Source organism: Penicillium maclennaniae, assembly GCF_028827695.1.
Source record: "Penicillium maclennaniae strain IBT 15551 chromosome Unknown utg000003l:1.0-5670915.0:1.0-5674809.0, whole genome shotgun sequence".
NCBI classification, from domain to species: domain Eukaryota; kingdom Fungi; phylum Ascomycota; class Eurotiomycetes; order Eurotiales; family Aspergillaceae; genus Penicillium; species Penicillium maclennaniae.
In genome coordinates, this window is record NW_026623215.1 from 3,939,787 (window position 1) to 3,956,281 (window position 16,495).

At 51.4% G+C, this 16,495-nt stretch overlaps 7 protein-coding genes across 7 annotated transcripts; 2 read left to right on the plus strand and 5 right to left on the minus strand.

The window, feature by feature from the left end:
- Positions 1–383: 383 nt before the first annotated feature.
- On the plus strand, positions 384–1,677 carry N7477_003586 (uncharacterized protein; the record flags this gene model as incomplete). Its single annotated transcript, XM_056965249.1, is given in 4 exon segments — positions 384–588; positions 658–731; positions 751–858; positions 922–1,677. The coding sequence occupies 4 exon segments, from the start codon at positions 384–386 to the stop codon at positions 1,675–1,677; spliced, it is 1,143 nt and encodes a 380-aa protein (XP_056825202.1).
- Positions 1,678–2,979: 1,302 nt separating this feature from the next.
- pex12 (ubiquitin-protein ligase peroxin 12) lies at positions 2,980–4,423 on the minus strand (the record flags this gene model as incomplete). The annotated part of the gene is made up of 2 exons (XM_056965250.1): positions 2,980–4,280; positions 4,366–4,423. The coding sequence occupies 2 exons, from the start codon at positions 4,421–4,423 to the stop codon at positions 2,980–2,982; spliced, it is 1,359 nt and encodes a 452-aa protein (XP_056825203.1).
- A 245-nt stretch (positions 4,424–4,668) lies between these two features.
- N7477_003588 (ATPase synthesis protein 25) lies at positions 4,669–6,716 on the minus strand (the record flags this gene model as incomplete). Its single annotated transcript, XM_056965251.1, is given in 4 exon segments — positions 4,669–4,973; positions 4,988–5,201; positions 5,245–5,871; positions 5,898–6,716. The coding sequence occupies 4 exon segments, from the start codon at positions 6,714–6,716 to the stop codon at positions 4,669–4,671; spliced, it is 1,965 nt and encodes a 654-aa protein (XP_056825204.1).
- Positions 6,717–6,920: 204 nt separating this feature from the next.
- Positions 6,921–8,716, plus strand: N7477_003589 (ribosome-binding protein NMD3; the record flags this gene model as incomplete). The annotated part of the gene is made up of 4 exons (XM_056965252.1): positions 6,921–6,988; positions 7,054–7,442; positions 7,531–7,803; positions 7,860–8,716. 4 exons carry the CDS (start codon positions 6,921–6,923, stop codon positions 8,714–8,716), a joined length of 1,587 nt encoding a protein of 528 aa, XP_056825205.1.
- A 206-nt stretch (positions 8,717–8,922) lies between these two features.
- Positions 8,923–10,010, minus strand: N7477_003590 (RNA-binding ATPase activator ESF2; the record flags this gene model as incomplete). Its single annotated transcript, XM_056965253.1, has 2 exons — positions 8,923–9,378; positions 9,432–10,010. The coding sequence occupies 2 exons, from the start codon at positions 10,008–10,010 to the stop codon at positions 8,923–8,925; spliced, it is 1,035 nt and encodes a 344-aa protein (XP_056825206.1).
- Positions 10,011–10,929: 919 nt separating this feature from the next.
- N7477_003591 (coenzyme A transporter) lies at positions 10,930–12,138 on the minus strand (the record flags this gene model as incomplete). Its single annotated transcript, XM_056965254.1, has 3 exons — positions 10,930–11,229; positions 11,303–11,899; positions 11,959–12,138. The coding sequence occupies 3 exons, from the start codon at positions 12,136–12,138 to the stop codon at positions 10,930–10,932; spliced, it is 1,077 nt and encodes a 358-aa protein (XP_056825207.1).
- A 712-nt stretch (positions 12,139–12,850) lies between these two features.
- Positions 12,851–16,250, minus strand: N7477_003592 (uncharacterized protein; the record flags this gene model as incomplete). Its single annotated transcript, XM_056965255.1, has 7 exons — positions 12,851–13,946; positions 14,004–15,589; positions 15,645–15,661; positions 15,723–15,825; positions 15,879–16,022; positions 16,081–16,146; positions 16,248–16,250. 7 exons carry the CDS (start codon positions 16,248–16,250, stop codon positions 12,851–12,853), a joined length of 3,015 nt encoding a protein of 1,004 aa, XP_056825208.1.
- Positions 16,251–16,495: the final 245 nt, after the last annotated feature.

Below are 16,495 nucleotides of genomic sequence, written 5' to 3' on the forward strand. Positions count from 1 at the left end.
CTCCCGATTCCTTCTATTGATGCTAATGGACAATGGTCTTGTTGATATGTCCACTCGTACCGCATCCCCGATGCCTCTTCCGGTCCCCGCGATCATCTATCATTTAAAAGAAAATGAAGGATTTCATGCTATGCAGAAAACGGCTAAACCAATCCCACCACCCGCACACTTGGTGCGAGGCGTGCACGGAAGTCGATTAAGGGTCTTGATCGTCGCTTCAGGCTTTTTGAGCGGTCATACTATGTCGATCATCCCAATGCTACTATTGATACGGCACATATGAGTTGACAACTTAGCTTCCTACCGTGGCGATTTTTTTTCTTGCTCTTAAAGCGCCGGATTCCCTTGGGAAGTGTTCATTTAGTTCGATCTCAGCCATCAAGATGTCGCCCGAAGCTCTTGCTGCACTGCTCAATGCGCCGGCTCTTCCTGCGCCGGAGGGTGTCACCCCGAACTTCGACAATCCATCCAATGCCAATGGGTTGGCTTGGTTTGTGACAACCTTTTGTATGGTCGTGGCGACTATGTGCCTTCTCCTCCGCCTATACGTGCGTCTCTACCTGGAGAAGAAGTTCCGTGCGGAAGAGAGTAAGTCAATCGCTACCCGCAACATTTTTTTGATCACCTCAGGCATTTTGACTAATTTTTCTTCTCTAGTGTTGGTCATTCTGGCATATGTGCGTCCTCTTACCTTTGATATTCATGTTACCTTCGTACACGCCAAGAAGAAAGTATCCTAACAAGTTTCAGGGCGCCTACTGGGGCACAGCTTATGCAGGCTACTCGTTGATTTTCACACCCGGCTATTATGTGCACACCTGGAACCTCCGCAATGGAGACCTGGTCAAGCCACTCTATGTGGGTTCCATCTATTCCATCGGTCTTGGGTGCATTGTAACCGGTAGCTGACCTTCCCTTTAGTACATCCTCGTTTACGGTTGCTGCTATTCCGCAACACTGCCGTTGATCAAGTCAGCTATCCTGATGGACTGGTGTCGAGTGTTCGTTCCCGTGGAGAAATCCAGAAACTCTTTCTGGTGGGGCTGCTCGGCCATCATAACCCTTCAGTGTCTCTGGGGTCTTCTCTGTGTCATCCTTCTGAACATGCAGTGTCACCCGCATGAAGCCATCTGGAAATTCTACCTCCCGAGCAAATGCTACAGCCTACCTGATGTGATGCTCACCTCGGCAAGCGTCCAGGTCGTGTCGGACATTGCTATGTTCCTGCTTCCCCAGCGAATTATCTGGGGTTTAGGTATGAACTGGCAAAAGAAGCTCGGTGTCTCCGTCCTCTTCGGTGTTGGTATTCTGTACGTCATCCTCCTCTCTCCACTACATCATCGATCCAAAGCTAACACCTTCAACAGGGCCTGCATTGCAGCTATCTTGCGACTTGTGAAAACAATTGCCTTTGCCAGCGAGTCCGACACCATGTACCTTATCGGCCCTCTTCTTTTCTGGGCCTGCGCTGAAATGACCTGTGGTTTCTTCATTTTCAGCGTTCCCTGCCTCTCCAAGCTCATCATTGAATCTGGGCTTCCGGGTAGAGTGAAGCACTCTCTCGGCTTCAGTGCCAGATCCAGTGAGCCCTCGAATGCGGACTCGGGTTGTGATTCGCAGTACGACCCCCCCTTCCAAGCCTTGGGTTACTGGCGACACTACCTGGTCCAAACTTGAGGAGGGCCATATCGCCCTGCAGGAGACTAGGTCGGAGTCACAGACACGTCTGCATGATGGTGTCCAGTCGAATGATCCCATGCCTACTGTGCAGGTGACGCGCACCACGGATGTCGCCGTCTCCAATGATTCCCACTAGTAGGACTCATCTCACGGGTGACAAATTTCCCGGTCGTGATAAGTTTCACAAGGGATATAACAAAACCAGATAATCTCAAACTATGTTCTCGGTAAAATTTTGAGTGTTTCATGTGGTTACGTCAAAGTCCCGTGTACTCAGTGGACTTTTTCCTTTTTTTATTATGAATAACTCAGCCTTAATTAATATTTTGTATATCTGTTCCAGTGTCTGAGGGTATTTCAATACTAAGACAAATATACGCCCCCAAACTTTGCACTTTATCTCACACCAGGAAGGCAAACGTTAATTCTGAGGCGCTGTCTAACCCCCAACGCCCTAATGGAAATGTCGATCAGCGGAGACAAGACAGATCCGAAAAGTGGATAGTAAACCTTACATCGTATGTGGAACCCGTAATCTCTCGAATGCTGCAATACTACTTCGTACTCTCTAGTCTATCTGGCTGGTCACAAGTTGGCATTTTCGTGGTATTGATTTTTCATTCTTGCCGATGTATCACTTTTTTCCTCCTTTTCTTACTCTCGTCGAGGGTTGACGAGCAACCAATTACAAGTCTATGATACCACCCGGCCCAGTCGCCAATTAGGGCACACTTGAACATGTAGTGAGCAGCCACCCACGACCTAGAAAGCCACCGGATTATCATACATGAGCTCAGCAGCGGCCTCTGGTGGGATTGCGAAATTGAAGTGTGTTGGATTCTGCGATAAGCTCAACGGAGCATAAATAATTTTCTAGTTACCTCAAACGTGCCCAAGCCGGGAAAAGAAGAAATCGAATTTTACGGACTTCTTTGAAGTAATTTGTTTTTCAGGTCAGTTCTCTTGCTGGCGCAATATTTTTATGGAATCTCGAAGTCTGTATCACACGAACAAAGCTGTCTAGGGAGGGCTTCATTAGCCATAGGTGATGGTCTACTAGTCATGGCAAAAATTAGGAGCTAATTACTCAGGATCGGAAGATCTCGTCGACATGATGAATTTCGCCCACTCTGGGGTTAGATATATGTATAGGTATAAAGGTACAGTATTTAGATGCACGATCAAATCAAGACTCGTCGCAAGCCCTCGGTTCCTCCAAGGACTCTGCGACCAGTAACAGGACATCGTCCCTTTCCACTCTCCCACTTCCCGCCTCGCTTGCGAGTGCCCTTCTCTTCGTTATCGTTCGGGGGGCTTTGTCATGGTTTCATCATCATCACCGGTGATCTCATCTTCCCAAGCTGCACCCGCTCCTTCGCCATTCATGAAATCCAATTGCCGCTGGTGTTCGCCGTTCAGCCAGTGGAAAATGCATACATAGCAGAAGACATATCCTGTCTGGCAGGCTGTCGGGTTGGTGAGCGCGTTCAAGCAGACAGGGCAGGTGTTTGCGCTAGAGGTATCGCCCGGTGGTAAGGGGACGGTGAAGATAGGGAGATATGAGGTCGCGGAAATGGGTGATTGGTGTCGGCGAGGTGATTTGAGGGCTGATTTGAGGTCGCCAGATTTCTTCTCTTGCTCTGCTTGCTTCTTTTCCATCTCTTCTTGGCCAGACTTCTTGCGCTCCGCGGGGTTGGTAAGTCCCGAGACGACCGGGGCAGGCAAGTCGAGGACTTCTGTTGCTTTGCGAGCCAACTGCCGCGAGAAGTCACTTGCATGCCACCACTCCAGGAACTTCAGCGCGAAGATTGAGGCGGGAAGGAAGTAGCGCAAGGAAGTCAATAGCTGTGTGTGCATGTTTTGCGGGCTAAAAAGACCCAACAGGCCCGATCCAGGGCGCTGAGACCGGCCACCGCCAGGTGAAGGCTTCGGATCTAGCACTTCGGCAATGGCACGATGGTCTGCGGCTCCGAGGCGACGGATCCGCGAGCCAATGAGCCAGAGGAATGGAGAGGAGTATTTGGTATTATCGAAAAGGTACGCAAGATTGAATGCCAGAATAGAGAAGTAGTACGCCGCATTCACGGACGGGTACACGTTTCGCAAGAACCACTTGTAGTAGTGGAAGATGCGCTGACGCACGGTGGGGTTGTGTGGTAGGTCGTCACTAGGATTGTATCGCGGCCCGCCACCCAGTGCTAAGGCCGCCTGCGGCGCAGCATGAATGTCGTATCCCTCGTCGAGCTTGCGCTTCAGGTACGGAATGCCGACCATGATGAGCAAGTTCTTCCACACGTCTGCTGAGTGCAGTTTCAGGGCCTCGCGTACGGGGGCACCGGCGCCAACCTGGGCGCGCGGAATCTCGCCATTCTTGGTGCGAAGGACACGCTCGCGCTTCAGGGAATAGAAGTTTTCTGTGAAAGATCCACCAAAAGTCCGTAGGTAGTATCGCTCGACGAGTAGGGAGAGGAGCGCGTAGACCTCGTCGTATGAATTGAGGATCCGGAGGAGGTACCGTGGGTGGCGGTGTGTCGCAACCGCAAGCAGATACCTCAAGGACGGAGGAAGTAGATCAGATAGTTGTTGTTCAGCGAGGAGTTCTGAAATCCGTTGATGGCTTTGTTAGCAACTCCGCACATGCGCAAGTTCTCCGTGTCCGGGGGTTGTTCCCGCGATGGGACTTACCGAAGAGTGATGGCTTGAATTCGTCGAACTCCTGTTGAAGACTAGGAAGGTATTCCATGGTGAGGAACACCGGTCATCGTCGACCAAATGATGGATGAAGGTCGGAGAGCTGGGGAGTCGGGGAGTCCACTAGGCGGAGAGTGTGGAGTGAGTCGCCGGATCCAGGGACCATCAGCCGAGGCCCAAAGTCTGGCGCCGAGCGCTTTACCTTGGGACATTTGATACAACGATTTATACAGTATAAAAGCTCTTCCTTTTGGTACACGCTATGTGCTAGATTATTATACAGCATTGAAATTCCATTTACCAAGCGTCATCATGCGCTGCAGCCTGGGCCAATGCGCTCTGGCATCGAGTCCAAACCTCCCCGAAATAGCTGGGAGAGGCATCCTCTGAGCGATTGTGAATATTCGGATCTGCCACCAACAGGCAGTGCATCAACGAATTAACAAGGGGCCCCTGAAGCACAATTGGATTTTGTTCCCGGGCCATCATGGGCACCCACGCCGAGAGACAGTCTCGTGCCCGAAGTTCGTCCCCCAGATCTGCGTGGAGCTGAAACAGTTGGGCGTAGTCCTCTCGCGTGCGCCGAGCCCCTTTCAGGGTAGCTGGCGCCACAGACGCCAAAATCCATCATAATCCTCGCATCGAAACAGGGTCACCATAAGTTTGCGAGCCTCCGGCGCGTCGAAGGGAACCTCTGCGGCCGCCACTATCTTCGATAGCCGGGCCAGCTTCTGTCGCTGGGAGTCAGTCCATCGTTTGCTGTTCGTGGATCGTAACGCTGACTTATGGGGGGGGCTGCCCAGAAGAAGGGGTTGTAGGGATATCAACGACTTGATAAAGCATGTTGAACAATTTGTAATTGAGAATCGGGACGCCACGAAGGCTCAGACGATCAAGGACCTGCAAGGCTAGTTCAATGTCCGATTCCGGGAGATACGGTGACGGTTGCTGAAAGTTCTCTACCCTCGGGGTAAGAAGGGCGGCAAGAACCTCAAATGCGAGGTCGTCTGAAAGGTCATGACCATCGTTGAGAAGACCGGAGAACGTGCTGAACAGCTCCTCCTTGCTATACGCCGGGTGTTGCCGAGATACGGCGATCGAGAACAGATTCAGCCGTAGATGGGTGACCTCCGATTCCGCCATGCTCGGTGGCAAACTAGCATACAGGAGCTGAAGAAAAAGTGTAGACTCTCGATCTTCAGGACCGGTCCCCAATTCATTCCGGGCACTCTCATGAGGGAGATTCACCAACATTTTGAGCAAGGACTCCGTGCTCATGTCTTTTCCTCGTATCATCTGCGACCCGGAGGTGGCAGCCAAAACATCAGACAGACTTGATCCGTCAGTATTAGTGTTAGGCGACAAATCTTGAGCAGAATGAAGGTACCGCTTCTGACCGCTAGGCCCGAAAGGAGAACTGCCGGTAGCCGAAGATTGAGAAGCAGCTGGAGGATTATTCTGTGCATCTTGGAGTCGCTTCTTTTCAGCCCGTTCGAAAGTCTTCTCCAAAGACCATCGAGATCGACCTCGGCTCGCTTCTCTTCCGTGAAGATCTGGACTACGACACTGGTGCCCGTGTCGACTTGACCGAATCCCTCAAAGCCTATATCACTGAGCTCCGCCCTTGGTGCATTCTTGTCAATCACGCCAGCATTGACACAAATCCAGCCGGTGGTAATCCCATCGTCCTTCTCGTCAATGAATGCGCCGGCAGCACTGGCAGCACGCGCACGCTTGGCCTTGCGACGAAGCTTGATCTTGAGCTCGTTGCGTCCCAACAAGCCGTCCGCATACGGACTTAGCTTGTACGTGCTCCGCAACCAGCGGCAGAGACGATCAGCAGAAACATTCAAATGTTTCACACTGCGCGCTGTGCCGATGATCATGATAACATTGGCTCCCAGAGCGGCGGGGATTTCGAGGCCTCGCAGGTCATGAAGCTTCAAACTATCCAGACCAAGATCCTTGTATGTATATTCGAGGAGGGTGGGCAGGATTTCGGGCGAATTTTCTGGTATCTCAGGGATGTGATCTCCAGATACTGGACGAGTTTCGGTGGGAGGTGATTCTTCCTGGAGATACCATGGAATGTGGGACGATGCCGAGGAATCACTCTGCAATTCATTAGGTTTTTCTTCCACCGGTGACTCGTTGATCTCAGGGTGTTGTGAGACAGGGGGGCGATCAGACCGCAACGAGCCTATCGCAGAGAAAGTTCTCGAGTTGAAAACGGGTCGAAGAGCAGAGGAATATCGCGGCATAGGTACACCTGATACGGCAATGAAAGACCTAAGTACCTCATGGCGACATGAATGGCACACGGCCCCTCGTAATAAAGCTCTCATGGCGGCGCGATGATGTTAAAGCCCAAAAAACCGGCGGAGCGCGATAATGATATCGGTGGTGCAAACGGTGCAAACTCATGAGTCAGCCAAAAAAAAGATTAGCGGGGCAAAAAAGTTACAAATCGAGGAGTTTCCTGTCTCTCACAGACTCTTGAAGTCTTCTGGTTTTTCTTGAAGTCTTGTCATTTGGCTTCACGCTTCAAGATGTCGATGGATCTGGATGCCCCCGTCTACATGACGGGCATGCAGCAGGACGAGCCCACCATCGCAACGTGAGTCCTTATCGCAGCGGGGATTTTTTAATTGAGATTTTGATTTGATACTAACTTGGGAACAGTATTTTGTGCTGCAACTGCGGTGCCCCCATCGATGGAACCACCTCTGCCGGTGCACTTTGCAACGACTGCGTGAGGCTCACAGTCGACGTTTCTCAAGGAATTCAGCGCGAAGCCGTCATCCACTCTTGCAGAGACTGCGAAAGATGGCTGCAACCCCCCAATAGCTGGGTCGTCGCCAATCTCGAATCGAAAGAACTTCTGGCTATCTGTCTGCGCAAACTCACCGGTCTCAACAAAGTTCGCATTATCGACGCCAGTTTCATCTGGACCGAACCCCACTCTCGCCGTATCAAGGTCAAGATCACAATTCAACAAGAGGCCTTCGAGGGCACCATCGTCCAACAAGCGTTCGAGGTTGAATATACAGTGCACAACCAGCAGTGTAATGGTAAGATATCCTTCTGAACAACTTGGAGTTCTCCTTGATTGTCGCCGCCTACCCACTTATTTGATGCATGTCTAACAAATATTCGCAGATTGCGCGAAAAGCTTCACACACCATGCCTTCCGTGCAAGTGTTCAGGTTCGACAGAAGGTGCCTCATAAGCGGACATTCTTGTACCTTGAACAGCTCATCCTGAAAGCTGGCGCCCACAAAGACACCCTTAACATCAAAGAAGCGAAAAATGGACTCGATTTTTACTATGCTCATCGCAACCAGGCCGAGAAGATGATTGACTTCTTGTGCAGCGTTGCTCCCTGCCGTTATACTAAGAGTTCGACGCTTATTTCGAGTGACACCCACTCAGGTAAGATTTTCATCTACAGTTGTTTACATGAACACCGAAACTAACTAAGTACAAAGGTACATCGTCATACAAGTTCAGCTTCAGTGTTGAGATTATTCCTATATGCCGTGATGATCTCTGTGCAATTCCGATCAAGTTGGCTCGTCAGATCGGCAATATCTCTCCACTGGCTATTTGCCACCGTGTCGGCACCGCGGTGAACATTATGGACCCGCAGACCCTTCAGACGGCTGAGATTCCCACCGGTGTTTACTGGCGCTCTCCGTTCAATTCTCTGGCCAATGTGACTGAACTCAAAGAATTCATTGTCATGGATATCGAGCCCCTCGGCAAGTCTAACGGTCGATACCATCTGGCTGAAGCTACTGTTGCTCGTGCCTCCGACCTTGGCTCTAATGACACTACATATTTCACGCGCACTCACCTCGGCGCTATTCTGCACGTCGGTGACTCTGTTCTTGGCTACCACCTGACAGACACCAACTTCAACGACCCCAACTTCGATGCCATCGAAGCCAGCTCCCAATATCGAGATACGATTCCGGACGTAATTTTGATTAAGAAGCACTATGCGCGCAAGAAGAAGCCCAAGAACCGTGCCTGGCGCCTTCGCCGCATGGCTCGCGAGCACGAGGAAGAGGCAATGGCTGCTGCCTCTGCCCCTGCCCAGAGCCGCAAGCAGGATCAGGAGCAGCAGCGCCTCGAAGCCGACTTTGAGATGTTCTTGCGCGATGTCGAGGAGGACCAGGAGCTGCGGAGCACGCTGGATCTGTATAAGAACCGGAACAAGGTGCAACAGCCCGGCGGTGATGATATGATGGACGAGGGCAGTGACAGTGACGACGAGGTGCCGAAGATCAACGTGGATGAGTTGCTCGATGACTTTGATGAGCTAAACATGAACGACCAATGAGCTTTCCGCAATTGAAGTTGATATCAATATCTTTGACGATCATGGCTGGCGTTTCATTTACTCTGTTTTTTGTGGGATCTACAAAAAAAAAAGTTTTGGAAATAGATACATGTTCATTGCATGAATTGGATGCAAATATCTTCATTATGGTTATCAAAAGTAAATGGTTCGAGGTAATTCATACAACCATCACCTGGCGTAAATGATCAGAAAATCTTCCCAAGCACGCGGCGTGTATCAGCATCATCTGCAATCCCACTCTCGTCTTTCCGCTTGACGACATCGTTCTGCACAAAACGTCTGCGCACCGGCGCAGGCTTCTCCGAAGCCTTCTTTGCCTTTGCATCCTCCGCTCCGGCACGATCAGCCTCAGCCAACTTCCTCTTCCTCTTTTCCTCGTTCTTCCTAGCCATCCCATCCGCAACTCTCCCAGCTTCGACACCAGCCAGGAAGACCTTCTCCTCCTTCTTGGCACGGGCATCTTCAATCCGCTGTTTGGCCTCTCGTTCTGATCTCTCACGCTGCACCTGTTCCATCAGGTCGGCCCATTTGAAACCCTTGAGATATTTCATATTCCAGACATCATCATGGTACCATCCACCCTTGCGACCCCCAACAATATGCGCATTCAGAGTCTCGGCGCAGATCTTCGCGGTTTTTTTCTAGAATGCGATGTCAGTCTACTTCATTCAGGACAGTTATTGTCGGGTCTCACCGATTGAAATTCCAGCCAGCCATCATTGTAGAGTTGACGAGAGTTGGAGCGTCGGGTAGGGCCGGAGTTATTTGGCATGCGCGGGCTGAGGAACACCTTCGTAATCGGACCGAAATTCCTTTTCTCTATCATATTTTTTAAAGCGAAGGGCTTCAGGTACGGCGGCAGCGAGGATAGATAGACGACACCGGTCTTGTTCTTCTTAGACTCCTTCAGTGGCTTGGTGCTGAGTGGTTTGACGGGCTTGGAAGGTTTTGTAGGTTCCAAGAGTGCACCACCGTCTTCGTCCTCATTCTCAATCTCGTCGTCAGAGGCAGGCTGCGAGGCCTTTGATCGCTTGCTTTTCTTGCCTTTCACTTCTGCGCGATCATCACCCTCCTCCACATCGTCTTCATCAGCTGAATCGGCGTTGTCTGACTCAACACCGAAAAAGTCCTGGGTAGTTGTGGTCCGCCTGCGCTTCACGGCGCGAGCTTTGCTCTTCGCGACATCCTCCTCGGAATCGTAGCCACGATCGCTGGCTGACTCTTCGTCGCTCGGTACGATATCGAGGAATTCGTTGTGCTTGCGAGTCGTCATTTCGTGTTGTGGTGAGCGAGAAGTGCAATGAGGATGTCAAAAAGTCTCCAACTTTTTTTTTGCGGCGAAATTAGTGGTCCGTGCGTATCTCCGAGCCCAAATTACATTCATATAAATTCATTCAATTCATTCAATTCATTCAATCCATCAAGTCTTCAAATGCATTGAGTAATTTGGAAAAAGAGAGTATATCAAAAGTCTAAGTCAGTCTGGTATTTAAATCTGTTCTATGTGTCCGAGTGGTCATTCTACGGACGGACAGTCCTTCTTTTGCTGGTACCATGCCATTTATAGAACAGCCTTTAATCAGGTATTTCCAAAAGGTCGAGTATGTAAGAATGATCCCACAGTTGAGGTCGACGAGCTCTAATCACAACTAGTCAAGACTGATCGCGTTTAGCGTTGATTTCTATGGCGCACGTTTGATCTCCGACCTTACATATTTGTCCCGATACCAGCAAGTGTTGGGCTCTCTCTGTAGATTTAATTGCACAAGAGCCCAAAGTGTGGCGCCCGCTGATAGCAGCGAATTACATTTGACAATGGGCTGGTGCCCTCGATTATGAAATTCTCTGACGAACCAGCGATCATTCAAATGTGTGTTCATCCAATCCTAGGTGTAATCAAGCCCACAAAGCATTCAAGGGAGAAATACGAAGTGATAGTGACAGTGATGCAGGAAACAAGTATATGTTCGTCTTCGGTATCTCAACAAAGTCATGGTGGTCCATCTAGCGCTGGAAATATGGAGGAGAAAAAAAAAAAGCCCAGGTAGCTATCCACACAACGCCAAGGGGAATCAAATGATGCCGAGACGCATCGGCCAACCAAAATGGTCTATCGCCATATGCAGCGATCACAAACAAAGGGCAAAGACAATGGAAATGCGATTAAATGTCAGAGGTTCCGAGGTTCGGGTCTAAATGCCCAAGGACCACTTCAATCGCTCATAGACAAAGAAACTGGTGGCCACCATCGGCACAACCTTCATGTAGCCAATAGTCAACCCGACCCAGAAGCCGCGGAATCCTCGCTCCAAGTAAATCTTCCTGCCAATTTCAACTAAGCCGAGACGACGGCCGTCACCAACTGCACCGCCGACTTGCATTCGTCGTCGGATCACTTCAAGTGGATATGAGGATGATTGGGAGACCAGACCAGCGAGGGCACCGGAAGAGAGCTCGGCTGCGGCGGTGAGTTGAGGATGTCGGGAGCCCTTCTTTGGTTTGGATTCCGAGTCGGGGATGGTAGTGTATTTTGCGACGGAGGGGGTGGCGAAGCCAGTCGCCTACGGTGTCGTGGGTGAGGAAAGACATGCCGGCGTAGGGAAGCATGCCGAGAATGGTTGGGCCAAAGCCGCGATAGAAGTTGGCGAAGCCAGATCGGGGCACTGCCTTGTTGACAGTGGAAGACACGGATTCGGCTGCGGCCACAGTGGTTGAGGCGTGTGCTGCGGCGCCTGTTGAGGCAGGGGTGATGCGTTCGTTATAGATCTGGCGGCAAATATCCGTCAAGGAGGACCGCGAGGATTTTTTGGTCTCAAAGGCCAATCGCACTCGGACGAGCTCGAGTGGATATGTAAAAAATACGGAGGTGATGCCGGCCATGCTGCCGGATACTAAGCGACGAACGGAAGTTTCGTGGTCAGGGGACGGAATAACGACTGCACGAATTTGCTCGTAGGCGAGGAACTTGATAGCGGCGTAGGGGAAGATACGAAGGAGAGTTGCGGAGTGGCCCTTAAATAGGCCTCGAGAACCTTCAAAGCGCTTGATGTCGCGAATGGCCGCCACGAGACCTGCCCAGCTGCCGGTGTACTTGGCAAATTGGGGATTGGATGCCTGGAAAAGAATCTTGACGCGATCTAGAGGCGCAACGACCGTTTTGGCCTGTATTCCCTTGTGATTAGCATAGGTCCAGGAATCTCTCATGATTTCCGCGCACTTACCGCACATCCGGCCAACCCACCGGCTAGACCACTGCGTAATACATAGTCTAAACTGCGAGTCTTGACTACTATGCTTGTTCCGCTGCCTTTTTGCTTCTCTGTATTGCTACTGGTAGCAAGTTGTGCGCCCGCGCCGGTGGCAATGGGCCCGGAGGACCGCGATTCCGCGAGGTCACTCATCAGAGTGATCGATCGCCGAGGGACTCAGGTGTATCTGAAATGAATAGTAAAGTTATGACTGAACCCTGCGCATGCTCTGAGAGACTGATCGACAGAGAAGTGGGAGTTGTGTGGCCGAGGGGCACCGGGGAAAGGGTCTGGGGAAGAACGGTATTCCCCTCGTGATCACTCGGCGATTATCTGGAAGAAAAGTTTCGGGCTACCGGAGTTTCGTCGGCACCCTGGACAGGCTGCGTAAGGGTGGCTGAGGTTGGAATATACAGATTCTCGAAGGAGTCTACGAGAGCTTCTGTACAGCTATGTCAAAGCGAGGCAAGTAAAAAAACAAGAAAAAGGTAAGAGAATGTCTTTTGTGTAAGTCGCAGCTCGACTCTGACGTCGATTCGACTAATGTTCGGCGTAAGAGCTGACATGCCGATACCAGCCGCACCCCGCATGTAACCGCGAGATTACCGTACGGATACGATGCGGGCCGGAATGGCGGGTAATCTCGTTGACTGAGTCCCGAGATGCCGATTTGTCAGCCTTGGGTCGGCTCTGTTCACTTGCGGTAATGTCTATGTGCCATTTCTATTCAAATGTAATAAAGAAAAACAAATGTAGCCCCGACTCCTCTCGTGCAAATGAACAGTATACAGAAAGAATTGCCGCGTAACGATGAGATAGGAAAATAGTACAATTAGATTCGTGGTCGCGTGATGGCCCCGTTAGGTTATCCCCGTCCGCGCCGCGATCCACGGCGGGTCAACGGCTTACCCCGGGTTGCCTTGGTCTCGCGCAAATCAGCGGCAGAGGACGCTCGCTTGCGTCTGAGGGGTCGGTCAGGATCCACGTGAAGGTGGCCAAGTTCGGTCAAAGCAGTGGTGTTTCGCCAGCGCAGACAGCGAAGACGGTGCGCATTGGTGTCCACGTAGGTCTTAGTGCGGGTAGTGACACGCTTGGTCGGCATCTCCTCGGATTCGGCCCTGTCGCGAGTCTCGTTCAAGTATTCCTGGCGATTCTGCATGTACTTGGTGATGACCTCGCGTTGGCTCATGAGTTCCTTAAGCAACTTGCATTCGCGGTTACCACGCGGGTCGAGCCAGTCTATGAGCTGCTCGATCATCTCGGCATCTTCGTAGTAGGCCCACTCTCGTGCATTGGTGACATGCGTAGGGCCTTCTTCAAGGCTCCTGCGCTCTGCGGGCGTAGTCTGGAAGTGCTTGTAGTACTGTTTGCGTTGCTCGTCGGTCAAGTTGATGAAGCCCGAGACTTCCATTTCATCTGGACCCTGAACCCAGACCCGGCCGTTGGCGTACTTTGCCTCGGCGGTAGAGCTAGTGGGCATACCTTCGTAGGGCATAGCGTTGCGCTCAAACCACCAGTAGCGGTTGCAGAAACGATCGAGGCCTAGACATTTCGTTCGTGGGCAGTCCGCCTCACGCAGGTCATTCTCACATACTTCAATCTTCGCTTCGAACTCTTTGATCAAGGTCTTTTGTTCCTCAATCTTTTTCAGGACTTTCTGGTATGCCTTGGAGCCTTTAGGCTGCTTGGCCAGTTGTTCCTTGCGTTCACGCTCCACCTCCTGTTTGCGTTTCCGCTCCAGAGCACGATCAACTCCGCCACGTAGAGCTCGCGGCCGAGGAGTATCCTCGTCCTCGGTATCCAGAGGCATTTCCGAGTCACCGTCGAGGCCGGTCATCTTGGAGTCATCCATACCATCCTCGAGCTCGGGGATAGGTGTGGGCGACTTTGCAACAGCGCCCTTTTCGGGCTCTGGGGCGAGCGCCTTCCGGTCTTGATGCAACAGGCGGAGTTCAGCGAGGCTGTTGATGAAGATTTTAGTATGTGGGGGTTCTCATATTCAGAATAGATCAACTTACGCGGCCTTGCGTCCCTTCTGGTGCTCGATCTTCTCTTTGCGGACCTCCGTCATCTGATTACTGCATTCCTCCAGGTAGTTTTTGATAGCCTTGGTCTCCAAGCTCAGCATGCAGATCATCTGAAGAGCCTTGATCCGCAGGTTAATACCAAGAGTGCGGTACTGCTCGCGCGCAGTCTTCTGAGTGGCAGGCATGTCAAGAGGGGCAAGATGCTGCAAAATCTCGTTGCAAATCTTCTCCGACCGGGGAAGAACAGACAGCTGGTGCAAGAGACCAACCATGACCATTTCCCAGCCCCCATTGCGGAAGTCTCGCCGGCGAAGACGCTCAATCCAGCCGATTTTCTCGAGCATCTCCTCCGCGCGATGGATACGCTCATCTTCGGGCTCGTCCTCTTCAATGTTTGATTTGATCTCATTCGCTTCTTTTTTGGCCAGACTGCCTCGGGTGGTCATTCTCGTAGCCCGGGGCGCCGGCTCTTCCTCTCCCTCATCTTCCTCCTGCTCGTCCTCCTCTTCCTCTTCAGAACCGTCCGAGTCGTCTGCAGGGAAATCAGGAAGGGAGACTTGGATCGCACCCCCATCTTTGCCCTCCGCATTCACAAGCTTCTTCAAAATGGCACAGTGCATTTCCACGAATAGCTCGCAGTCCATCTCTTCTGATGAAAAGCGCATAGCCTGGAGGAAATCGTCAAAAGTGAACGAATCTAGCTTATAGACCTCGCAGTAGACATTAAGAGTGGTCCATATTTCCAAGAGCAATCCGACAGAGTCAGGCTCCAGGTCGTCTGGTAGGAGATCTTCGGTATCGTCGTCATCCGACTCGCCTAACTTCACGAACTTCAAAGCGGGTCGCGGCTTTCTTTCATGAATAGGAGCCAGCTCCAGATCCTCCATAGGGTACCGAATCGGAGGAGGCGAAGATGGCCGTGACTCGTTCTTGATAACAACCGATGGCGGATGCATCTTCTTGTCGCCAAGCATCGGTGACTTGGACGGACGGAGAGGATTATGGGGCGGCAGGAACGAAGGGTTGCCGTTGAGGGATCGCTGGTACTCCTGATATTGCGCTTCACGGGACTTGGCCATTTCCTGCGCGGACATCTTGGACTTTTGACCCTTCACGGCGGGCTTCAGTTCAGGCAATTGTTGCGAAGAGAAAATTCCGAAGAAACCGTCTTCACCCGCTTTCTTCATTGCCTTCTTCTCAGCAATCTTGGCACCGTACTGCAAGTGCTTCGGGACCTCGGTGGAGATCTTGTACTCCTCCGCGATCGACGGCTTTACCAGCCAGGGTGCGCCAGTCCAGGCCTCTCGAGTAACGTTATTTTTGATGAAGCCGCGAAGCATCAACTTGGTGAAAGCTTTTCGGTCCCGCGTGATGTGGTTTTGGTCCAGCAGGGCCTCTTCGTTTGGTCGGTCTGAAACCTTCACAAGGTACCGGGCGAAGGCCGGAGTCTTGATGGTACCATCAGCATATAGTTGTTCAGCAAAATTAGCCTTGTCCCTGATGGTCCCGTGGAGTCTACTGTTATCTTCCAGCAGGATAAGAACAGCTTCTCCGGGATAGAAGTCCGACTTGAATTCCTTATTTGGGTCAGTATTGATTAGAAATTCGTAAATGCGCATGCAGGCGACTCACTTCATAAATTTCGTCCACTGTCATTATCATGATTTGTTAGCTCGGTGTAATTGACCATCTCGCGCAGAGCGAACATACCCAAGTTATCAACCCGAGAAACCGTCGAGAACTGGATTCGGCGCAATATTGGCTCCTTCAAAGCCTCAGGGAAGCTATTATTGACCTCGCGTGATTCTTCTGTCTATTTGATTGATAAGCTCAAGTCGAAACCCCGATACCGCAATCGCTACATACCTCACTCCGAAGTGCCTCAAAGAAGTTCATGCCCGAATGGCCCGTGATCTCACAAATGAATCGGCGTTGCTTGTAAAAGTCCATTCGCTGGAGATACGGATCATAGCTGGTGAAGACCTCGTTGGTTTCTGGGATAACCCAAACCTAGGACGAGATTTAACTAAGGATACGTTCCTGGCGCGCATTGTAGCTATCAACGTACCTCGGAGCTCTCATCTTCGATGACCGGCTGCGGGAGGTATGTAACGGGCTTTCGTTTGAACAGGACCTGGATTGAAGAGATGTCAGCCACGTTTCTTCAGCAACACGTAGGGTTTCAGCTCCGGTGGCCTCCGCGGCCAAATCTCCGCCAGGATGGGTGTCGCATACCATTATCCTCTATAGATCGCGGGCACGCACCAGTCTACAAGAGACTACCGCGGACAAGATCAGACATGAAACGACTAGAGCACACGCGGATTCAGTTAGCAAAAGTAAGTCATCATGTGGGAAATGATCAGGCCATGGCCACGTCGAGCTAACAATGATCGGAGATGGGGGCAATCCAGGTAAGAGATGCTCTAGAGGTGACCGAGCATGGTTCTCGCACGGTCATTCGAGAGGGTTGTGGTCGAAGC